General features: G+C 54.5%; 1 protein-coding gene across 1 annotated transcript in view; it reads left to right on the top strand.

Annotated features, from left to right (window-relative positions):
• Positions 1-16,594, top strand: part of LOC144769576 (matrix metalloproteinase-21-like) — a 189,351-nt gene extending 172,757 nt beyond the window's left edge. Inside the window, exon 8 of the mRNA XM_078653736.1 lies at positions 14,777-16,594. Within this exon, the coding sequence (XP_078509862.1) occupies positions 14,777-15,082 (306 nt within the window). The 3' untranslated portion in view covers positions 15,083-16,594. The remainder of the gene's footprint in view (positions 1-14,776) is intronic.
• The last annotated feature ends 3,217 nt before the right edge of the window (positions 16,595-19,811 follow it).

Here is a 19,811-nt window from a genome sequence, read left to right as displayed (position 1 = left end):
CCTGTCAGTCGCGGGCGCTGGTGAAGATCTAATATGGCGGCCCGGAGCGGTCTTCCCTGATTGCGCAGTACGGAGCCCTGGTTTTCTCCGTGACTTGCGCCGCACCGGAGATCGCGCACACCACAGCCATTTGCAGACAGGGGAGGGCTGAGAGGGCAGCTTGTGCTGTGAGACGGCGGCTGATACAGCAATGCGGCTTGTGCCTACCTGCGGCGCGTGAAGTACAGTGCGGAGGAGCTGGCCAGATCGACTTGGAAGGCAACGGGTCCTACGCTGGAGCTGCTTTGATGGCGGGGACCCGCTGAGGTGAGGAGACCATGGGGGTGGCCCGTAGATCATCGGGCTGTGCCGGCCCCCTTTCCTCCCTCACCTGAGTGATCTGCAAGTGGACCAGGCAGATCCCGAGGCCCAATCCGGGCGGGGAGGGGGGGAGCTGTGCGGGCAGTATGGCCAGTGAGATCGTGGCTCTCGTAGTGGCGCGGCCCGTGGCCTTCCGCGGACCATGCATAAAGAGAGGGAGGGCTGGTCCGGTTGCATCGGAGGACAGCTGAGCGCACGCTGGAGCCGCAGCGGCGGTGGGGACCCACAGTAGTGTGGCGTTTACAGTGATGACCTCAGGGGTGGCCCGTGGTTTGCCGGACCGAGCCTTTCCCCTTCTCCTCTCACCCGAGTGTCCTGAAGCTGGACCAGGCTATCCCACATGCATAGGACTGGCTTAGAGGGGTGGCAGGCGGGGTGTGCGTAGCCCTGGTAAATGAGGTCTGTGGTCAGCTGTGACCCGCCTGACGCTGCCCAGTCTACCAGTCTACACCCGGTGGCGTGGAGGTGCCTGGACCTTGTTGGGCCTATTGTCAGCCCTGTAGGTGTTTTCTTCACCGAGGGCCCTGCGGCAGAGGAACAGTCATTGAGGCTGGTGTGTTGGCCCCCCAGGAGACTTGGAGTGTGGGACGGATTTGTGGGAACGGGTGTTGGCCCGAATCCCCCTTCCCTGGACACATTTGACAACTGATGGTCCGCTGCCAATCGTGGGCAAGCCGCAGGGCCGGCAGGCCGGGGACTCCCAGGACCCAGTGGACGGCGCCCAGGAGCAGTCACAGCCGGCCGCCTCACTCCAACAACAGGTGGGCAAGATACTGTAGGCCATAGCAGATACTAAGGCCACCCTTCACCAAAACATTACCACAGTGGCGGTGGGCCTGGGTCTCCTGCGGGAGGATCACAAGAAGATGTTGGAGCGGGTGAAGGAGACCGAGTCTACCATCGGAACTATAGCCCCTGCTCAAAATGCCCTGGAGCAGCAGGTGGGAGCCCTCGCTGATAGGGTGGGAGTGCTGGAACGGCAGGCCGGAGACACGTAAGGCTGTAATCGGACGAACAACGTCCGAATCCTGGGCCCACCGGAAGGAGTCGAGGACAACAACATGGTGTCCTACCTGGAGTGCTGGCTGCGAGAGGTTGTGGCGCCGGAGGGCCTGTCCGCCTTCTACACTCAGGAGAGAGCTCATCGAGTCCTGGCCAGACCTCCGCGCTGGGGCGCCTTCCGCGCCCGGTGGTGGCTCGCTTACTTTACTTCAGAGATAGGGACCTGCTCCTGCGGAGGGCGCGGACAGATGGCCCCTACTGAAGCAAAGAAGGTGTTGAGCGATGAGGGCCTCAAGTACTCATTGATGTTCCCAACCCGGTTGCGGATTGAGCTGGATGGTAGCACCAGGGCCGGACTGGCTACCGGGCAGTTTGGAATGCTGCTGAGCTGGGGGCTGATTTCGTTGATGGGCACCTGCGTGTACTAAACAAAATTCGTTTTGCTTTCCTTATTTCGAAGCACACGCAGGTCTCCATGAACAAAATCAGCCCCCACTGCAATTAAATCATCATCCAGCTCAGCAGCATTCCAAACTGCCTGGTAGTCAGTTCGGCCCTGGGTAGCACCCATTTTTGCAACACCCTGGGGGAGGCCTGGGACTGGATTGAATCCTACAGGGCTTGATCTTCTAGGCCAGCGGGCCCTCGGACTCAGGGGCGAGATAAAGCAGAGCCGGAGCGACGATCGAGGCGCCGCTCCCGTAGGGGGGCCCCCAAGAAACCGACTGCGTCCCAAACTGAGCGTGAGAGGGCAGATGCCCTGCAGGCTGTGGCGGCGATTATGAAGAGCAGGAGCCCCTGCCTGGGGGCCGAGAACAAATACGTCGAGAGGCCCGGGGGGCAATGACTCAGACTCATCTGGCAGTGGTAGCATGAAGATGCCAGTAGTGACCCACGGCACAGCAGATGAAGTCATATGAACGCGCTGGGACTTCCACCTGTTTCATGAGTCATGGCTGGCCTGGCTCTACGGGACCATGGTCTTGGGCCATTTGGAACCGAGGGGGCCGGCGCGCCCGGAACAGTTTGTGTGTCCCCTTTCTTTGGTGTATCCTTCCTTTATTAGCTCCTTTGCTCACCCCCTCCTGGGTGCCTTACAAGTGTAGGGTTTCCCTATGCGAAATGTTCTGTACGATGTTTGGGCGACTGACCATTGTCAGATTGCCCTGGGTTCGGGGAGTTGTTCACCGTTGGGGATTAATTGTTTTTTCTTTGTTTGCTTCATTGCGAGGGAGTGGGGGGGGTTAAGAGTGTGTGCGGGTAGAGAGGGGGGGTCGGTCCACACTGTGGACGCCACAGGGAGTATTTTTACGAGAATGGGGGGCTCGTGGAATATCCGGGGGATGGGATCGATGTACAAAAGGCACCACATATACTCCTACCTTAGGCGCAGAGATATACACATTGCGTTTCTTCAGGCGACACATTTGAACAAGGAGGAGACTGGAAAGTTAAGGAGGAGGTGGTGGGGCCAGATATTTGCGACGACCTGCTCGGCCTTTGCCATGGGGGTGCTGATCTGGGTACGGCCTGGGGCCCCTTTGCCCTCGACTGTTCACGGATTGATGTGGACGGACGGTACGTCTTACTTACGGGGCAACTGGCGCGGCTGGAGGTGACACTGGGCACGGTTTACGTTCCTAATCAAGACCTAATTGGTTTTCTGGAGTCATTTTCTGCCTCCTTGGCTCACTGTCATACAGACTCTCTTATACTGGGGGGTGATTTCAATTGCGTGGCAGATGTCGCCACAGACCGCTCCCACCCTCCTCTGCCAGGGACGCAGCCACATTGCATAGCAGCTGGCTTCCGATCCTGGATATATGACTGGGGTTTAGAGGGCACCTGGCAACTGCAGCACAGGGCAGATAGGGAGAATTCCTTTTTTTCGCCAGTCCATCAGGTCCATACTACACTGGACACATTTCTTTGATCTCCAACCCTTAATGGCCTAGTCTCACACACGGAATACCTAGGGCGGACACTAACAGATCATAGCCCACTGCTTCTAGTGCTCCAGCCATTGGGCCGCCGCCCTACGATTCCCACTTGGAAGTTAAACCCAGCGCTGCTTGATGATGTCCTCTTTCGGGCTTCCCTGTCCTCGCCCACTGAGATGTATTTCCCTGCTAATGCCGGCACCGCCTCTTCGGCGCAGGTAGAGTGGGAGACGTTCAAGGTGTTGGTGAGGGGCCTTTGCCTGGCCCAGTCACGTGGGGCACACAGGGAATTGAATAAGGAAGTCTTGGATTTGGAAGGGACTATTCGTAGATAGGATAACTTGCAAAGTACGGATGACTCAGCCCGGGCGTCCTTGCAAGAGGCGCAGACCCAATACAATGATGTGTTGAGTAGATTACGTGCTATAGTTACAAAGACTACCTGGACCGGGTGCAGAGGGATGAGGGGAGGGCGGGTCGATTGCTAGCACGACTTATATGATCTAAGTCAGGGGGAATGCCTGTCACACGCCTGGACACGGGTGAGGTTGTGCATGACCCTGGGGCCATTAATGACTTCTTTCTCCACTACTATGTACAGTTGTAAAGCTCCCCGACAATGGCCCCCTGTCCGATATACAGCACTTCTTAACCCTCCTGCGGCTGTGTTCATTGGAGGAGGAGGATAGGGAGGCCCTGGGTGGCCCCATCTCTGTTCACGAGGTCAAGGCGGCGATAGCGGCATTGGCGTCCGGTAGGCTTCCTGGGCAGACGGCCTGCGATTCACCGATATACTGTCCCCGCGTCTGGTGACTTTATATATGGAAGCGTTTGAGGGAGGGGGAGGTTTGCCAGATACCACCCAGTCGGCTCTTGTGATACCGCTCCCCCAATCCAAACAGCCCAACGTGGGAGTTAGGGACTACCGTCCTCTCTCCATGCTCAACCTGTATTTCAAGATTCCGAGTAAGGTGTTGGCGGGTTGGCTCCTCCCCCATATGAAGGCCCTGAACCACCCAGACCAGAAGGGTTTATCCCCTCACGTAGTACCTCATACAATTTTCGCAGAATTTACTCGGTGCTCTACCACAAAGGAGCACCCGCGCTCCAGCAGTCGGCGGTGTTTCAGTGGACCTGGATAAGGCATTCGACACAGTGCCCTGGGAATACCTCTTTGAGGTGAGGCGCAGTTTGGGTCTGGGAGATGAATAGGGGCGATGGGTGCAACTCCTATACGCCACACCTACGGCGAGAGTCAAGACGGGACGAACCATATCTAGAATATACGGGATCTCCCGGGGATCTCAGCAGGAATTCCCCCGGTCTCAGCTCCTTTTTGCACTGGCTGTGGAACCTCTGGCTGAGCCGTTTCGCTTGGGCGGAAGCGAGCTGGGATTGATGCTGGGCGGGCGGCAGCACCTCATTTCATTTTACGCAGACGATCTACTGCTGTATCTTTATGGGGTGGCGGAAGCTCTGCGGATTCTGGGCGACTTCGCTCTTCTCTGAGGCCTTCAGGTTAACAAAACCAAGACCTTCCTGTTCCCTATAGCAGGGCCTCTGCCTAGACCAGAGGCGTTGCCGGACGACACACTCCGGGCACAGCGCAGCTCTAAATATTTGGGCATTAATATTTTTCATGACCTAGAAGATCTGTGGGACGGGAACCTGGGTCGAGTGTTGCTCTCCCTTCGTTCCTGTGTCCAGTTCTGGTGCACATTGCAGCTACCCATCATGGCCAGGATCACGCTGTCCAAATTGGTTATGCTGCCCCGGATGTTGTACTTTTCATAAATGTTAGACAGCGACCCGGAGGGTCGGCCGAATACTGGGGGAGAGGCCTCCGATGAGGGCCGTCTCCGGCGTTCGTACAGACAAGTCACTTCCCTCCCCACAGATAGACACCACACAAGGATGAGATTAGCACTCTTTATATAGGGTTCTTGCGGCAGGGTTATCAGCGGTACAGGAGAGTCACGACTCGAGGGTCCTCTCAATTCTAGTCTCTGTAGGGAGAGGGGGTAGCGGGACAGTCTTGGTACCGGATCGGTACAGGGGGTGGCAGGAGGGGAGCTCACAATCCTCGAGCTTAGGAGTCTACAAGGTCGGGCCGCGGCAGCGCCAGCAGACCACGATGATGGTTCACGTTGCGGAGGGCCGCGGCAGCGCCAGCAGGCCAAGATGATGGTTCACGTTGCAGAGGGCCGCGGCAGCGCCAGCAGGCCAAGATGATGGTTTCACGAGGCAGAGGGCCGCGGCAGCGCCAGCAGGCCAAGATGATGGCTTCACAAGGCAGAGGGCCGCGGCAGCGCCAGCAGGCTAAGACGATGGTTTCACGAGGCAGAGGGCCGCGGCAGCGCCAGCAGGCTAAGACGATGGTTTCACGAGGCAGAGGGCCGCGGCAGCGCCAGCTGGCTAAGACGATGGTTTCACGAGGCAGAGGCTGGGGCAGCGCCAGCAGTCCGTCAAGGATGAGTTCTTCTCGGTGTCTCTCGACTCCAGGATACAACTGCCTTCCTGGTCTAGGGCGGCCCCAGTTATAGGTCTAGTCCCCTTTGATGTCCGGACCCTCGCGCCTGGGGGTCGGGAGGTCCGGAATCAGGGAGTCCCGACACCCAGCAGGGGGGTGGAGCCAGCCCCCAGGGAGGCCGGGGGTGATCGACACCTGGCGGAGGAGAGCCGTTGACACCTCCTTCTCCCATCGACCTGCCAAGTGGTCTCTTTACCTCCTGTGTGGAGGTTGGTGCCTCGATGTCGGGGCCTGGCCAGGCCCAGGGTTGGGGTCGAGTCGAGGCCACGTGGCCTCGTGCTGTAGTGCCCAAAGATGGCTGCCGGGCCGGGGCCATGGTGCTGACGGGGACCAGGGCCAGCCGGTACGGGAGGGTTCAGGAGCTGGAGTCCCGTTGTGGACGGGTTGGGGGTTACCTCGGGGGGTTGCCGGGGTGGCTCTTGCTGGTGATTCGGGGAGAGCCGGGGTCCGGGGCCCTGTTGTGCGCGCGGGGGGATCGGCCCGGCTACGAGGCCTGTCCAACATGCGTCCCCCCCAGCTGAAGGCAGGGAGAGTCAGCCATCCTCTTGGGGACTCTCCTCGTCGAGGCGGAAAAAGCGTGACAGGCCGTCTGCGTTGGCGTGGTCCTGGCCTGGACGATGTTCCACAGTGAAGTCCATCCCCTGTAGGAAGATGGACCAGCGCAACAGTTTCGGGTTTTCCCCCCGCATCTGCATCAGCCATTGCAGGGGTCGGTGGTCTGTCTGCACCCGAAAGGGGGTGCCGAAGAGGTAGGGCCGGAGCTTCTTGAGGGCCCATACTACGGCGAAGGCCTCCCTCTCGATGGTGCTCCAGCGCTGTTCCCGGGCCAGTAGGCGTCGGCTAATGAATGCCACTGGCTGATCGACTCCCTCGGTGTTGAGTTGGGAGAGGACGGCCCCCTCGCCACGATCGGAGGCGTCCGTCTGTACGATGAATTCCCGGCCGTAGTCGGGAGCTTGGAGCACGGGGGCAGTGCACATGGCGGCCTTCAGCTTCTCGAAGGCCGATTGGCAGTCCGGAGTCCAGTTGACTGTTTTGGGGTTCTTCTTGGATGTGAGCTCCGTGAGGGGCCCCACGATGCTGCCATAGTCCTTCACAAACCGCCGGTAGTACCCGGTGAGTCCCAGGAAGGCCCGGACCTCGGTTTGGGTCGTAGGGGGTTGCCAGGCCTGGATGGCCGCGATCTTGGGCTGGAGGGGGGCCACCAGACCGCTTCCCACTTGGTGTCCTAGGTAGGTCACGGACCCTTGGCCAACCTGACATTTGCTGGCCTTGAGGGTGAGCCCGGCCTGCTGGAGGGCGTGTAGAACTTCCCGCAGGTGGCGGAGGTGGTCGGTCCAGTGGTGACTGTACACAGCGATGTCGTCCAGGTAGGCGGCGCTGAATTCTTCGAGGCCCGCCAGTACCTGGTTCACGAGTCGTTGAAAGGTTGCCGGAGCGTTTTTCATGCCGAATGGCATCACCTTGAAGTGGTAGTGACCGTCCGGGGTAGAGAAGGCGGATCGTTCTTGGGCCCTGGGGGTGAGGCCGATTTGCCAGTAGCCCGCTGTTAAATCGAAGATGCTCAGGTAGCGGGCGGCCCCCATCCGGTCAATTAGCTCATCTGCCCGGGGGATGGGGTGAGCGTCGGTCCTGGTAACGGCATTCAGTCCCCGGTAGTCCACACAGAACCGGAGCTCAGGGGCAACGCCCGGGGCGGCGGCCTTGGGGACCAGGACGACTGGGCTGGCCCAGGGGCTGTCAGAAGGTTCGATCACTCCCAGTGCCAGCATCTTGGACACCTCGGTCTGGATGCAGGCGCGCACCCGATCTGGTACGCGGTACGCCCTGTGGCGAATAGGGGGGCTGTCCCCGGTGTCCACATCGTGAAGGCACCAGGGGGTGACCCCAGGGGTGAGAGAGAACAAGGATGCGAATCGTGTCAGGAGAGCTTGACAGTCTTGGCGTTGCTCCGGGGACAAGGCCTCGGAGAGTCTGACCCCTTCCACGGAGCCATCCTGCTCGAGGGTCCTCAGTAGGTCTGGAAGGGGCTCGGAGTCTTCTTCCGTCCCATTATCGGTAGCCATCAGGAGGCTGAGTTCTGAGCGTACAAAATGGGGCTTGAGTCTGTTGGCGTGGAGGACCCGTAGGGGGTTCCGGGAAGTTTCCATGTCGATTAAGTAGGTGACGGGCCCCTTGCGTTCGATCACCTTGAAGGGTCCGGACCATCTGTCCTGTAGGGCACAGGGTTCAACCGGGGACATCACCCAGACCTGCTGTCCCGGCTCGAACTCGAGGGAGGAGGCGTGCTGATCATACCATTTCTTCATGTCTTCCTGACTGGCTTCAAGGTTGACTTTGGCGATCTCCCTGAATCGCCGGGTTTGGTTGCGAAGGGCCAAGAGATATTTGTATACATCCGGGGGAGTTTTCTGAGGGGGCCTCTCCCAACCTTCTTTTACTAGGCTGAGGGGACCCCGGACGGGGTGCCCGTACAGGAGTTCAAATGGGCTGAAGCCTAGGGATTTTTGAGGGACCTCTCGGTAGGCGAACAGGAGGCACGGGAGTAGCATGTCCCACTGGCGACGGAGGGGCTCTTCTAGGCCCATGATCATTCCTTTGAGAGTGCGGTTAAACCGCTCGACCAATCCATTTCCTTGCGGGTGATAGGGGGTCGTGAATTTGTAGGTGACCCCGCACTGTTGCCAGAGAGACTTCATGTATTTCGAGATGAAGTTCGTGCCCCTGTCGCTGACGACCTCCCGGGGAAAGCCCACCCGGGAGAAGATCCCCATCAGGGCTCGGCCTACCACAGGCGCCGTCACGGTTCGAAGAGGGATGGCCTTGGGATAGCGGGTGGCGTGGTCCACCAGGACCAGGATGAACCGGTGTCCTTGGGCTGTTCGGGGGTCCAGGGGCCCCACAATGTCTATCCCCACCCGTTCGAACGGGGTGGTGACGACGGGAAAAGGCTGTAAGGGTGCTTTGGTTTTTCGGCCACTTTTCCCGCTGGCCTGGCAGGTGGGGCAGGCCTTGCAGTGGTTGGTGACATCCTTCCGCATCCGGGGCCAGTAAAAGTGGGTCACCAGGCGGTCGTACGTTTTGTCCTGTCCCAGGTGTCCGGCAAGGGGTACATCGTGGGCTAAGTTCAAGAGGAAATCTCTGAAGCGGAGGGGCACCACCAGCACCCGACTGGCCCCCAGTTCCGCAATCTTTTGCTCACTGTAGAGCAGGTCATTGTCCCAGTAGATCCAGTGGGCCCCCGAGGTGTCCCCTGCGTTCTGGGCCAGGGCTTGCTGCCGGAGTCCCTCGAGGGAGGGACAGGTTCTTTGTTCTTGTTGGAATTGTTCCTGGGTGGGACCCCCCTCTTGACGCCACTGGGCCAGGTCGGGGAGGTCCTGGAGCCGACCGGGTCCTTCCTCGGTTTGGGCCGGGGAGCTCGCTTCTGGGGTGGCCTCCTCTGGGACAATCGCGGGAGGAGGCTCCGGCCACTCGGGTTCCTCTGGACGGGAGACGGCACGGGCGGTCATGGACCGGGTCGTGGCACAGACCCATTCGGGGAGGCCCAGCATCCCCAGGTGCTCTCTCCGTTCGACTGCTGCCCAGGGAGAACTTTCGAGATCGTTCCCCAGGAGGCAATCCACGGGGGCATCATCGCGGACAGTCACTTTCAGCATCCCTGATACTCCTCCCCATTCGAAGGGGACGTAGGCCATTTGACATAGACTTTCTGAGTTGTCGGCCGACCGGACAGGGCAAAGAATGTTCGGCAAAATCTGGTCCGGGGCCACCAGATGACAGCGGACCGCGGTCACACTGGCCCCGGTGTCGCGGAGGGCTTTAGCCCGGCGGCCATCAATGTTGACCCACTGGCTGTACTTCTGCGTGTTGGCGGGAAGGGGGGCCCGAGGGATCAGGTCTCGTTCCCCTAGACAAACCAGGGACATGGCGGCCGGTTCCCACTCAGGCTGGTCGGTTTCGTACTCTTCCTGGTCTTCTGGGGTTTGCTCTTCCCCCAGGGCTGCAGCAGCGACCTGGCGGGGTATAGTGTTCGGGTTCTTTGGGCAGTTGGGATCATTGGCATAGTGGCCGGGTCGCTGGCATCGGTGGCAAGTAATGTTGGCTCGGAAGCCTGGTCGCATCGGGGGGTTTCCCCTGCCGGCCGGGGGCGGGGGGTTGCTTGCGGGAGTCACCGGGCCGGTGTCCCTCCCCCGACCCTGGCCTCCTCCTCCACGGGGGCGATGGGGCCCTTGGGCAGTTCTGTTCGGTTCGCTGGGTCCGTTTCGGCCAACTCGGGTGCTTTCCCATCGGTCCGCTTCGGCGGCGAGTTGCCGAGGTTCCGTTAGTTTACTGTCCAGGAGGTGCTGCCTGAGTTCGATGAAGCAGTTGTTAGAAAGGTGCTCCCACACAATAAGGTCAAAGAGCTGCTCGTAGGTGGTCACGTTGCTGCCCTTGATCCACCCCTCGAAGGCCCGGCTAAAGAAGTTCACGTACTCCACCCAAGTTGTACCCGGGATCCGTTTGCAGTTGCGGAACCGCTGGCGGTACATCTCGGGTGTGAGTCCGTATCGAGTGAGGAGGGCGGCTTTCATGTGATCGTAGGATGTCATCAGATGGTCCGGGAGTTGCAGCAGGGCGTCTCGCCCTTCGTTGACAAACCTCCCTCATAACCCGGCTCCCCAGTCGCTCCGGGGAATCCGGTGGGAGGTCATGGCTACCTCGTACGCTTTGAACCATTGCTGGATATCATCGTTCTTGTAGTACTCTCGGACGACATCTTTGGGTATGTGGACCTTGGGGTCTGTAGGGCCAGGAGTGTTCGCGCGCTCGGGGACCCCGAGCTCCTTGCTCTGCTTCCGAATCTCTAGTTCCTTGAGGTTGCGCTCATGTTCGTAGGCTAGCTTTTTCTCTTCTAGTTCTCTCTGCCTTTGTTTCTCTTCTCGCTCCTCTCGGAGCCGTAAGTGCTCCAACGTTATTTTTTGTTCCGCCAATTTGAGCTCTCCATCTAAGCGAAGTCGTGCCAGTTCCAATTCATGGAGCCTGCTTTTTTCCCGTTCCCGGACCTCTTCTGGGGAGAGACCCGATCTTCTTTCTTCCGTCGGTGTGGGGCTTGTTTCGGGTGTCTCGTGACTTCGTGTTTGGGGTACGGTCGTACCCGTCTCCGCCCAAGATTCCAGGGCTCGTTTGAAGTCCTCTTTCGTGCTCAGTACTGTCGTTGAAATGCCTAATTCTATGCAGAATTGTTTCAGTTCTCTGTGGTTGTATTCTTCTAGCTTTTCCATCTGGAATTTTTCCGTTGTTCCGCTCTCTTTTGTTGTCATGGTGGTTGTGTGTCATGGGGCGAGTGACCCTCTGTACGATTATGCGTAGGTTCGAATCGCACCGCTGGCCACCAATGTTAGACAGCGACCCAGAGGGTCGGCCGAATACTGGGGGAGAGGCCTCCGATGAGGGCCGTCTCCGGCGTTCGTACAGACAAGTCACTTCCCTTCCCACAGATAGACACCACACAAGGATGAGATTAGCACTCTTTATATAGGGTTCTTGCGGCAAGGTTATCAGCGGTACAGGAGAGTCAGGACTCGAGGGTCCTCTCAATTCTAGTCTCTGTAGGGAGAGGGGGTAGCGGGACAGTCTTGGTACCGGATCGGTACAGGGGGTGGCAGGAGGGGAGCTCACAATCCTCGAGCTTAGGAGTCTACAAGGTCGGGCCGCGGCAGCGCCAGCAGACCACGATGATGGTTCACGTTGCGGAGGGCCGCGGCAGCGCCAGCAGGCCAAGATGATGGTTCACGTTGCAGAGGGCCGCGGCAGCGCCAGCAGGCCAAGATGATGGTTTCACGAGGCAGAGGGCCGCGGCAGCGCCAGCAGGCCAAGATGATGGTTTCACGAGGCAGAGGGCCGCGGCAGCGCCAGCAGGCTAAGACGATGGTTTCACGAGGCAGAGGGCCGCGGCAGCGCCAGCAGGCTAAGACGATGGTTTCACGAGGCAGAGGGCCGTGGCAGCGCCAGCAGGCTAAGACAATGGTTTCACGAGGCAGAGGCTGGGGCAGCGCCAGCAGTCCGTCAAGGATGAGTTCTTCTCGGTGTCTCTCGACTCCAGGATACAACTGCCTTCCTGGTCTAGGGCGGCCCCAGTTATAGGTCTAGTCCCCTTTGATGTCCGGACCCTCGCGCCTGGGGGTCGGGAGGTCCGGAATCAGGGAGTCCCGACACCCAGCAGGGGGGTGGAGCCAGCCCCCAGGGAGGCCGGGGGTGATCGACACCTGGCGGAGGAGAGCCGTTGACGCCTCCTTCTCCCATCGACCTGCCAAGTGGTCTCTTTACCTCCTGTGTGGAGGTTGGTGCCTCGATGTCGGGGCCTGGCCAGGCCCAGGGTTGGGGTCGAGTCGAGGCCATGTGGCCTCGTGCTGTAGTGCCCAAAGATGGCTGCCGGGCCGGGGCCATGGTGCTGACAGGGACCAGGGCCAGCCGGTACGGGAGGGTTCAGGAGCTGGAGTCCCGTTGTGGACGGGTTGGGGGTTACCTCGGGGGGTTGCCGGGGTGGCTCTTGCTGGTGATTCGGGGAGAGCCGGGGTCCGGGGCCCTGTTGTGCGGGGGGGGATCGGCCCGGCTACGAGGCCTGTCCAACAATAAACCTACCTGTCTTGATGCCGAGGAGCTGGTTCTAACCCTTGCATTCACTCCTGCGGCAACTGGTCTGGGGGATGGGCGCCCACGAGAGTCCCTATAGACCCTGCAGCGCCCTATGTCAGTGGGAGGACTTGGGGCACTTGATTTCGAATATTACATGATGGGGGCCCAGCTACAATGGTTAACGCAGTGGATGGAAGGAGTGAATGAGGAGGGCATGCCTGTCTGATCCAGCGTTGAGTCGCGGGTTGATGATTACAAAGCTTTTGTTGCTGTCCTCCCCTGTCCCCTTCTGCTCCCTACTATAAAACACGTCATTCCAGGTGTGGAAGAGATGCTGCAGCAGGCGACAACACGGTGCAAAATATTACCCCATGTTACCTCTGGTGGGGTTGCCGAATGGAGGCACTGAAACCACGTTCACGGGCGCCCAGGTGGTCAGAGGCCGGGTTCGACAGCGTCGGGAAATGCTACCTGGATAAGGAATTGATTCCTTTCGTGGATCTTGCAGAAGATAGTGATCTTCTCGCGGGCCAGTTTCTGATACACGAGGCGCTGAAGCGCACCTTTGCGCGACTATGGAAATCTAAGAGGGCGGAGACCGATACCCACCCTGTCCTACACGCGCTGCTCACCCCTGGCACAGCGGCCCACCTGGTGAAATGGCTGTCTGTTGCGCTGGTGGATCAGTGACAGGCCCCTCACAGACACCGAATGGCGCAGAGTTCTGCGTTACTCAGGGAAGGTCTGCCGTAACACCTGGTGGATATACACACAATTCAACTACACCCACATGATGTACATGACACCACACAGACATAACGTGACTTACAGAGGGGAAGTGCGACAGTGTCCCAGGTGTGCCCACCTGGACGCTGACTTTGCCTACATGACCTGGGAATGCCAGTGGGTGCGCTCCTACTGGGAGGTGATACTGGCTAAGATAAAGGACGCGCTTGGAAGGGAAATGGCTACGATTCATACCTGCTTGCTGGGTCTCTTCCTTAGGACCCCTAAGCATAAAGTGGGAAACCACCAGATATGACCTAGCGCTGTGCCTTGCTAAGCGTAGGATAGCCTTGAACTGGAAGTCACCCAGGGGGCCACAGATTGAGGTCTGGAACAGTCATGTCATAGCATGGGCTGAGGTTTGGTGTGGGAAGAGGCCAAAGGTGTGAGATAGCAGACCAATGGAGTGAGGCCCTGGCAGAATGGGAGAATCCGAGGGGAACCAGCAGCGAAGAAGATGAGGTGGAGGAGGAAGTCCCTAAAGATGCCAGGACTGATACCCAGTGCGCGCGATCTCCCAATGCCCAAAGAGACTGAACTGGACAGAGCGAGGTTCGGAAGTACTCAGTCCTCATATGTACTGATTAGGTGTAGGAACTAAGGTGGCCATGGGGGGGGAGGGGGAGGTACCCCTGATACCTCTGCTCTCAAAATGTTTCACAATACATTCTCCACAGTGTGAAGATGAGTGGCTGCACGCACACCACTCCTCTGCATGAATGGTTTAGTTTCTTATTATTTCTTTTTTGGTTCTTTCCTTTGTTTGTTCTTTTTTTCCTTAAATTGGCTGCACTTTATTGTTTCAGTTCTCCTTTATTCCTTGTATCTACTTATCTGCCTGAATATAGTGTTTGGAAGATAAAAGTATTTCTCATCATAGACCTGTATTATAGTTGACTGGTTGTAATGATACATCAGTATATCTTTTCAATTTTGATTATTCAACAAAGGACCCGCCGAGGGCATGAACTGGATAAGTCTTCCTTTTTCTGCAAAGGTATAAACTAAAGTGTGACTCCTGCTCTAGTCTAGAAACCAAGAGTCTACAGCTGTAACCAGAACCTAAGCGATAAGGTAAAATGTAAGTACAGCAGGCACCCATCTAAGGTTGGTGATAAAGGCAGGGGAGTTCAATATTACAGGCTTACAGTTTACAGATTGGGGCAAAAGCAATGTGAACACCTTTGGGCTATAGCTACTCCATATCTAGCTTCTTGATCCAGGTTCCACTGACCGGTTGGTCTTCCATCAGGTGTCCTGAGTAGACCCCATTCGACCCACTACCAGCACCTTATCTTTAGACACACTGCAGCCCTCCTGCCTTAGGACAGTATTCAGGAGCTCTTGAGGGTGCTGAGAAAGGCAAAGCTGCCAACGTGCAGCAAGGCTGGTTTGACCCTCTATCATACTCAATGAGCTCATTGGGGACCGTATCTCCCTCTGAATTCCTATCAACACAAAGAATTAATGTATGAAGCTGTCTTACACCTTTGCATGAGTTAGTGGCACTGAATAACTTCTCTGAATATTTCTATCATTCCAGGTGACGGCATTCAACGTGGAGCTCAATCATCAAGTACAGAGTTTCCCGAAGAGCATTGTTGAAGTGTTCCCAGCAGTGGATCCCGAGGACCATCCACAGGGAAATCTTGATGCGGTGTACTTCTCCTACAGCTTCAAGGCCACCTTCTTCATCAAAGGCAACTTCTATTGGAAAATGGTGAATGACCGGGACCGACAGGCCAATGGCTCACTGCCCACCAAAGGGCTTCTGCCCCGTAGCAAAATCAGTAGCCACTGGTTCGATATCTGTGATGTCCATCCCAGCATGCTGCACCGGCCCTCCTAAGTCCATAGCCCTTCCGCTTGACCAGTGCACAGACAGGGATACTAGGCCAAATGAGACAAAGGAGTGTGCATAATGCCTACCATAACTCATGCAAGGGATATATGGTGATGGACAATCCAAGACACTGCCCGGTCTCTGTGACAGAGATCCCATAACCAATACAATTAGACAACTATTAACCACTCTTAACAAGCACAGTGACTGCTCTGAGGTGTCCTAATCCACATAAGAGCCATATGTATACCCAAAGAACTCGGTAGCCTCAGAAAATACATTTTTGAGATGTCAAACTAAGAGGTAGCTGTGTAAGAGTGTTCCCTTGTGGAGTCAGAGACAGTGCAGTGAAACTGGAAAATGAAAATCAAACCAGTGGTCTGCACTTAGTGCTTCAATGTCACAGAGAGCTCACTGGGGTGGGAGAGGGGTGTGTGTGAGTGCGTGCACACGTGTGTTTTATGTTATAGACAGATAACACATCAGCAAAACACCAACTCTTCTGTGACATAAGTACATTAATCTTTTCTTTACAATACTCGTAAATAGCTCCACACTGCAGTATAAGCTATAACAAAATGAATGTTGCACTCTGTACCAGACAGAACAAGCACACCCTAATTGTCATGTGGAGTGTGTCAGACAGCACATCTCTTGCTACAGGAGAAGATGTGAGCTATACTTATTGGTCTGGAAATACCTATATGGAAGATACATTTGCACAGCTCTCATCATGCGGTGTGGGCTCAGTGGGTCCTTTGACAATACAGCTGTACAGCATATGTGCTGCACTGTGTTTCATTGTATGAGCCAAGTAGTCCACACACTTATTGCAGACTTTTTGACAGCACATATGTAACATGTGTGTGCCTACTGTGTTTTCGACAGTACATGCATACCTGCATGTTTTCTTTGCTGTGTCAATATTACACATATAGTGATTGTAGCCTCTAGTGTGTTTTGACAACGCACATGTATGGCATGCGTCTACTACTGTGTTTATGACAATATAGGTACACTGCATGTGCCTGCTGTTTTGTTTTTGTCATTACATTTACACTGCCTGTATCTCTAAGCGTGTTTTGACAGTAAGTGCACATTGCAGTGGCTGCACTTGTCTTTTATGTGTTTTTACAGCATATATTTACTACATGTCCTTTCATTTTTCTAGAAAGGAAACTTAAGATGCTTTCGTGTCCACTTGAAGTGTTTTAATGTACACACTGCAGCATGTGTTCTTTGCTGTATTTTCTTTTAACAATGTATGCATAATACTGATGCCACAGTCTGGTTTGAATGTGCATGCGGGCCCGAGTTCCATAAAGTAGTTCGGGAACGTGCCTATATAGTACTTATCCCGTACTTTGGGAAAAAGAGCATTTTTTCTAGTGGATGTCACCTAGTGTGTTTTTTCTTTACAATATTTGCTTATTGAATGCGTTCGCCAGTGTGACAAGTCTCTGTAGTAATATGCCGTCTGGCGCATTTTCCGACTCTGCAGTCTATGCTGCATGTGTCTTCTAGTGTACATTTTACAATAAAAGTATGCCTGTTTCATGTTGTGTGAGGTAAGGCATACAATTATGCTATGTGTCATGTAGTGTATTGTTTTGCTGTGTAGCTAGCATGTGTGTCTGGATCTGCTCTATTTCTGTCCCTTGGACAATACTCCCACTTGGTACTCCTACATCTGGTGCAGATTTAGCTCAGACTCACAGGTTGGCATATCCTCTCCAAGGCCTGCCTACTCCTGAGTTCAGCTGATGGATTGGAGGTGCTTCTCTACCCCTTTTACTCATCTGCTGAACTCCTCTCTCCATTCCGTCTCTTGTCAGCATTAGTTCCTTTATCTATCTAACCAGGTGCTACATCTATAAATACCAGGAGCAGAGTATGGTGGCCATGCTGTATCAATGAAGGGTTGGCAGACTGAGTCTACCAATCTTTGGTAGACCCAATCTTTCCATTTGAGTTTATACTTATATGGCTGTCTGCTTCTTTTCTACTGTCCATATAGATATATCTAAAGATGTTCTCCTGGAACTAATATGCAATACTCAAGAGAAAGTATGGAACGTAGACCAGGGGGCTGCTTTGCAGACAACGTGCATCTAAAAGGCCATCAAGTCTCCATAGTTCTGTGAGTGCGGATCCCTGATGGTAAGAAGTCCAACAGGCAGTGCTACTAAACTGGTAACATGAAAGCTACCTTCTTGGTGACCACACTTTAAGAAATATTCGAATCCTACACAGGCTGACTTTCAAGACTGACGGAAACATATAGTACAGACGATCAGCATCTCAGAATAGTTCAATCCTGTAAGAAATAAGACTCACATAAAATACTATTGCAAACTGATAGCCAAAAGTCTAGAATGTCTAAAAATTCCAAAGTTGAAACAAACTGTGAAAATCTATTATAAAGGCAGTTTTGCATTTGTAATGCGCTCTATAAAGCCCAAAGGCAAAACAGACCATTATCTCCTACACTGTTTCCTGCTTGCTTGCTTCATAGGCACTTAGCGCCTAGAGACCCCATGGCATTAGGCACGATATAATTGTGTTGGTAGTAGCTGTAGGAATTCCAAATTTCCTATAAAAAAGCCCTGAGTGCTGGTAAGTCCGTTTTTTTCAGAAACCGAGCTCTCACAATCATGGACTGAACGAAGAGATGAGATAAGGTACCTCACTATTGGTAACAGCCCTTCTAAAACTGGCGCGGAAGGATCAATGAGACAGAAAAATACATGATGTTTGGTTACAACGACGCACCAAGTTACATCCTGCAAGGAGAGCTTTCATTTGAATAGGCTTTCAAATCTACAATAATGGCTACACCCACTGACAAATTCACCCCCGAAGACATTGTGGTGGGAATTACCGTGTGTACCTGGCAAGCCATACAGCATCTGCGCCCCAGTGGTTTATAGATTCCCGAAGGTTCCTAGTTAACTAATACTGTGAGTAGTTGGTTTCTCTGTTTTGGATACTCTGGTCTGTCGCTTCGCGGCTAATCACACACACAAGATGCATATATTTTAGAGATCCTCAGAGTTCCAGCTCCATGATGTGAGCTTGATAAAACCACACACCAGTCCATTGATAGCTCATATGGGAAATTGAATATAAATGCCCATTATTTTTCCCTTTTTGTGTTTTCTTCCTCTCGGTGGATTTCAAGGCGGTTTTCTCTTACCTAAGACCCTTGGACCCCGAGTATTCTAAAGATGACCGTTAGTCATCTCTGCCAGGAACGTCGCCGGAAAAAGATGGTTTTCGAATGAACAATTAAACACTTCCCTCTGCTTTTCAACAGCACACTTTGTACAAACAAGACAACTCCACATGGAGATGCACTTTTTATTCACCCTAACACAGCTCAAAGATTAATTATAGCCGCTGATTGTTCGAGCTTTTCAGTGCTTATGGAAGTTGGGAAAATTGCTAATAGATCGGAAATGAGCAGGAAGGCAGATCCACTCTTTTGCAGTATTGGCAGAAGATGCAGGGACATCCAACCTAGCCCAGCGAATTCTGGGAGCCTCCAGTAGGTCAGCAGATTCAGAGCAACCCAGCCGGTACATAGTGGGGAAAAAGTCCTTGTAAATACCAATGTGCTGAAGCATTGGTAGGCCTGAAATAGGCATCTTTTCCGCACTGGCAACCAAGGAAGGAAGCTGAAAAGAAGCCCAGCTATATCTGTGTACTAGTCAGGCCGCCGCAATCTGAATACAATGGAGTCTAGCCCCAAAAGAGAAAGGTACAGTCAAATACAAGGAGTTACAGAAGTCCATGCGGGATAGAATCAAGGCCCGGAATACGGCTTTCCAGTAACCAGAGGGATGAACATGAATGATCTAGCATGAAGAAGCAGGTGGAAGTGAATGTATGTATCAATATACTGTTTGAAGGAAAGATGTATGTCAAAAACAAGCCTTGGCTATTAGGACTCACCTTTGGGACCTATTGGTTTGGTCTTTTGTGATGATGAACAGCAGATGACAACGTCGTTTTTGCTCCCCCCTCCCCAAAAAGAATACAAATAAAATAAAAAGGACTCGAGATATATAGATGAGTCAATGGAGGGAAGCAACAGGAAGTTGGGGGGGGGGGTAAAAAAAATATAAAGCTGGGTGGGAGGGGGCAGGAAAGCAAGAAATGAGCAGATGAGGGAGGGAGTAACACGGGAGGAGAAGCACTCATGGGAAATATCAACACTGAGAGTGGGAGAAGCATACAAGAGAGACTAAGCACCACATGAAGAAGAGAGCAATGCAGGGTGGAGGGGAGGGTATTTGGTGGGGGAAAAGCACATGAGGGTGTGAACTGAAAAATACCCTCTCCTACAGTGCCAAGCCAAAAAGAAAAAAAGCAGTTCCCTAAAAGTGAGCATTGGAAGAAAACAAGTCAGCAAATCAAAAGGCTTGTAAAGAGGCTATGCTCCAGGGGATGATTAAGCAAAAGGTGGGACAAGAAAAGCTATTGAATAAGCAGCAAGCAAACAAGAGTCACAATAAAGCCAACTAATGGCAAGCAATTGGTGGGCTGTAAGCACACTGTAACTTCTTGGTAAGCCGACAATAGATATTTCCCAACCAGACAGCTTGCATCATCTAGCAGGCGGGACCTTATGATGCTTCAATTGCCAAGACAGGTGGTAACCCATATCAGTTCTGAGGAGAACAGCTCCTTTTAATCTGAGCTCAGCAAGAGCGGAATGCCATCCGTCCAGGAG

This window comes from Lissotriton helveticus, chromosome 7, assembly GCF_964261635.1.
Source record: "Lissotriton helveticus chromosome 7, aLisHel1.1, whole genome shotgun sequence".
Taxonomy (NCBI): Eukaryota; Metazoa; Chordata; class Amphibia; order Caudata; family Salamandridae; genus Lissotriton; species Lissotriton helveticus.
Note: the sequence above shows the minus strand (reverse complement) of the source record. Positions and strands in the feature narration are given on the sequence as shown.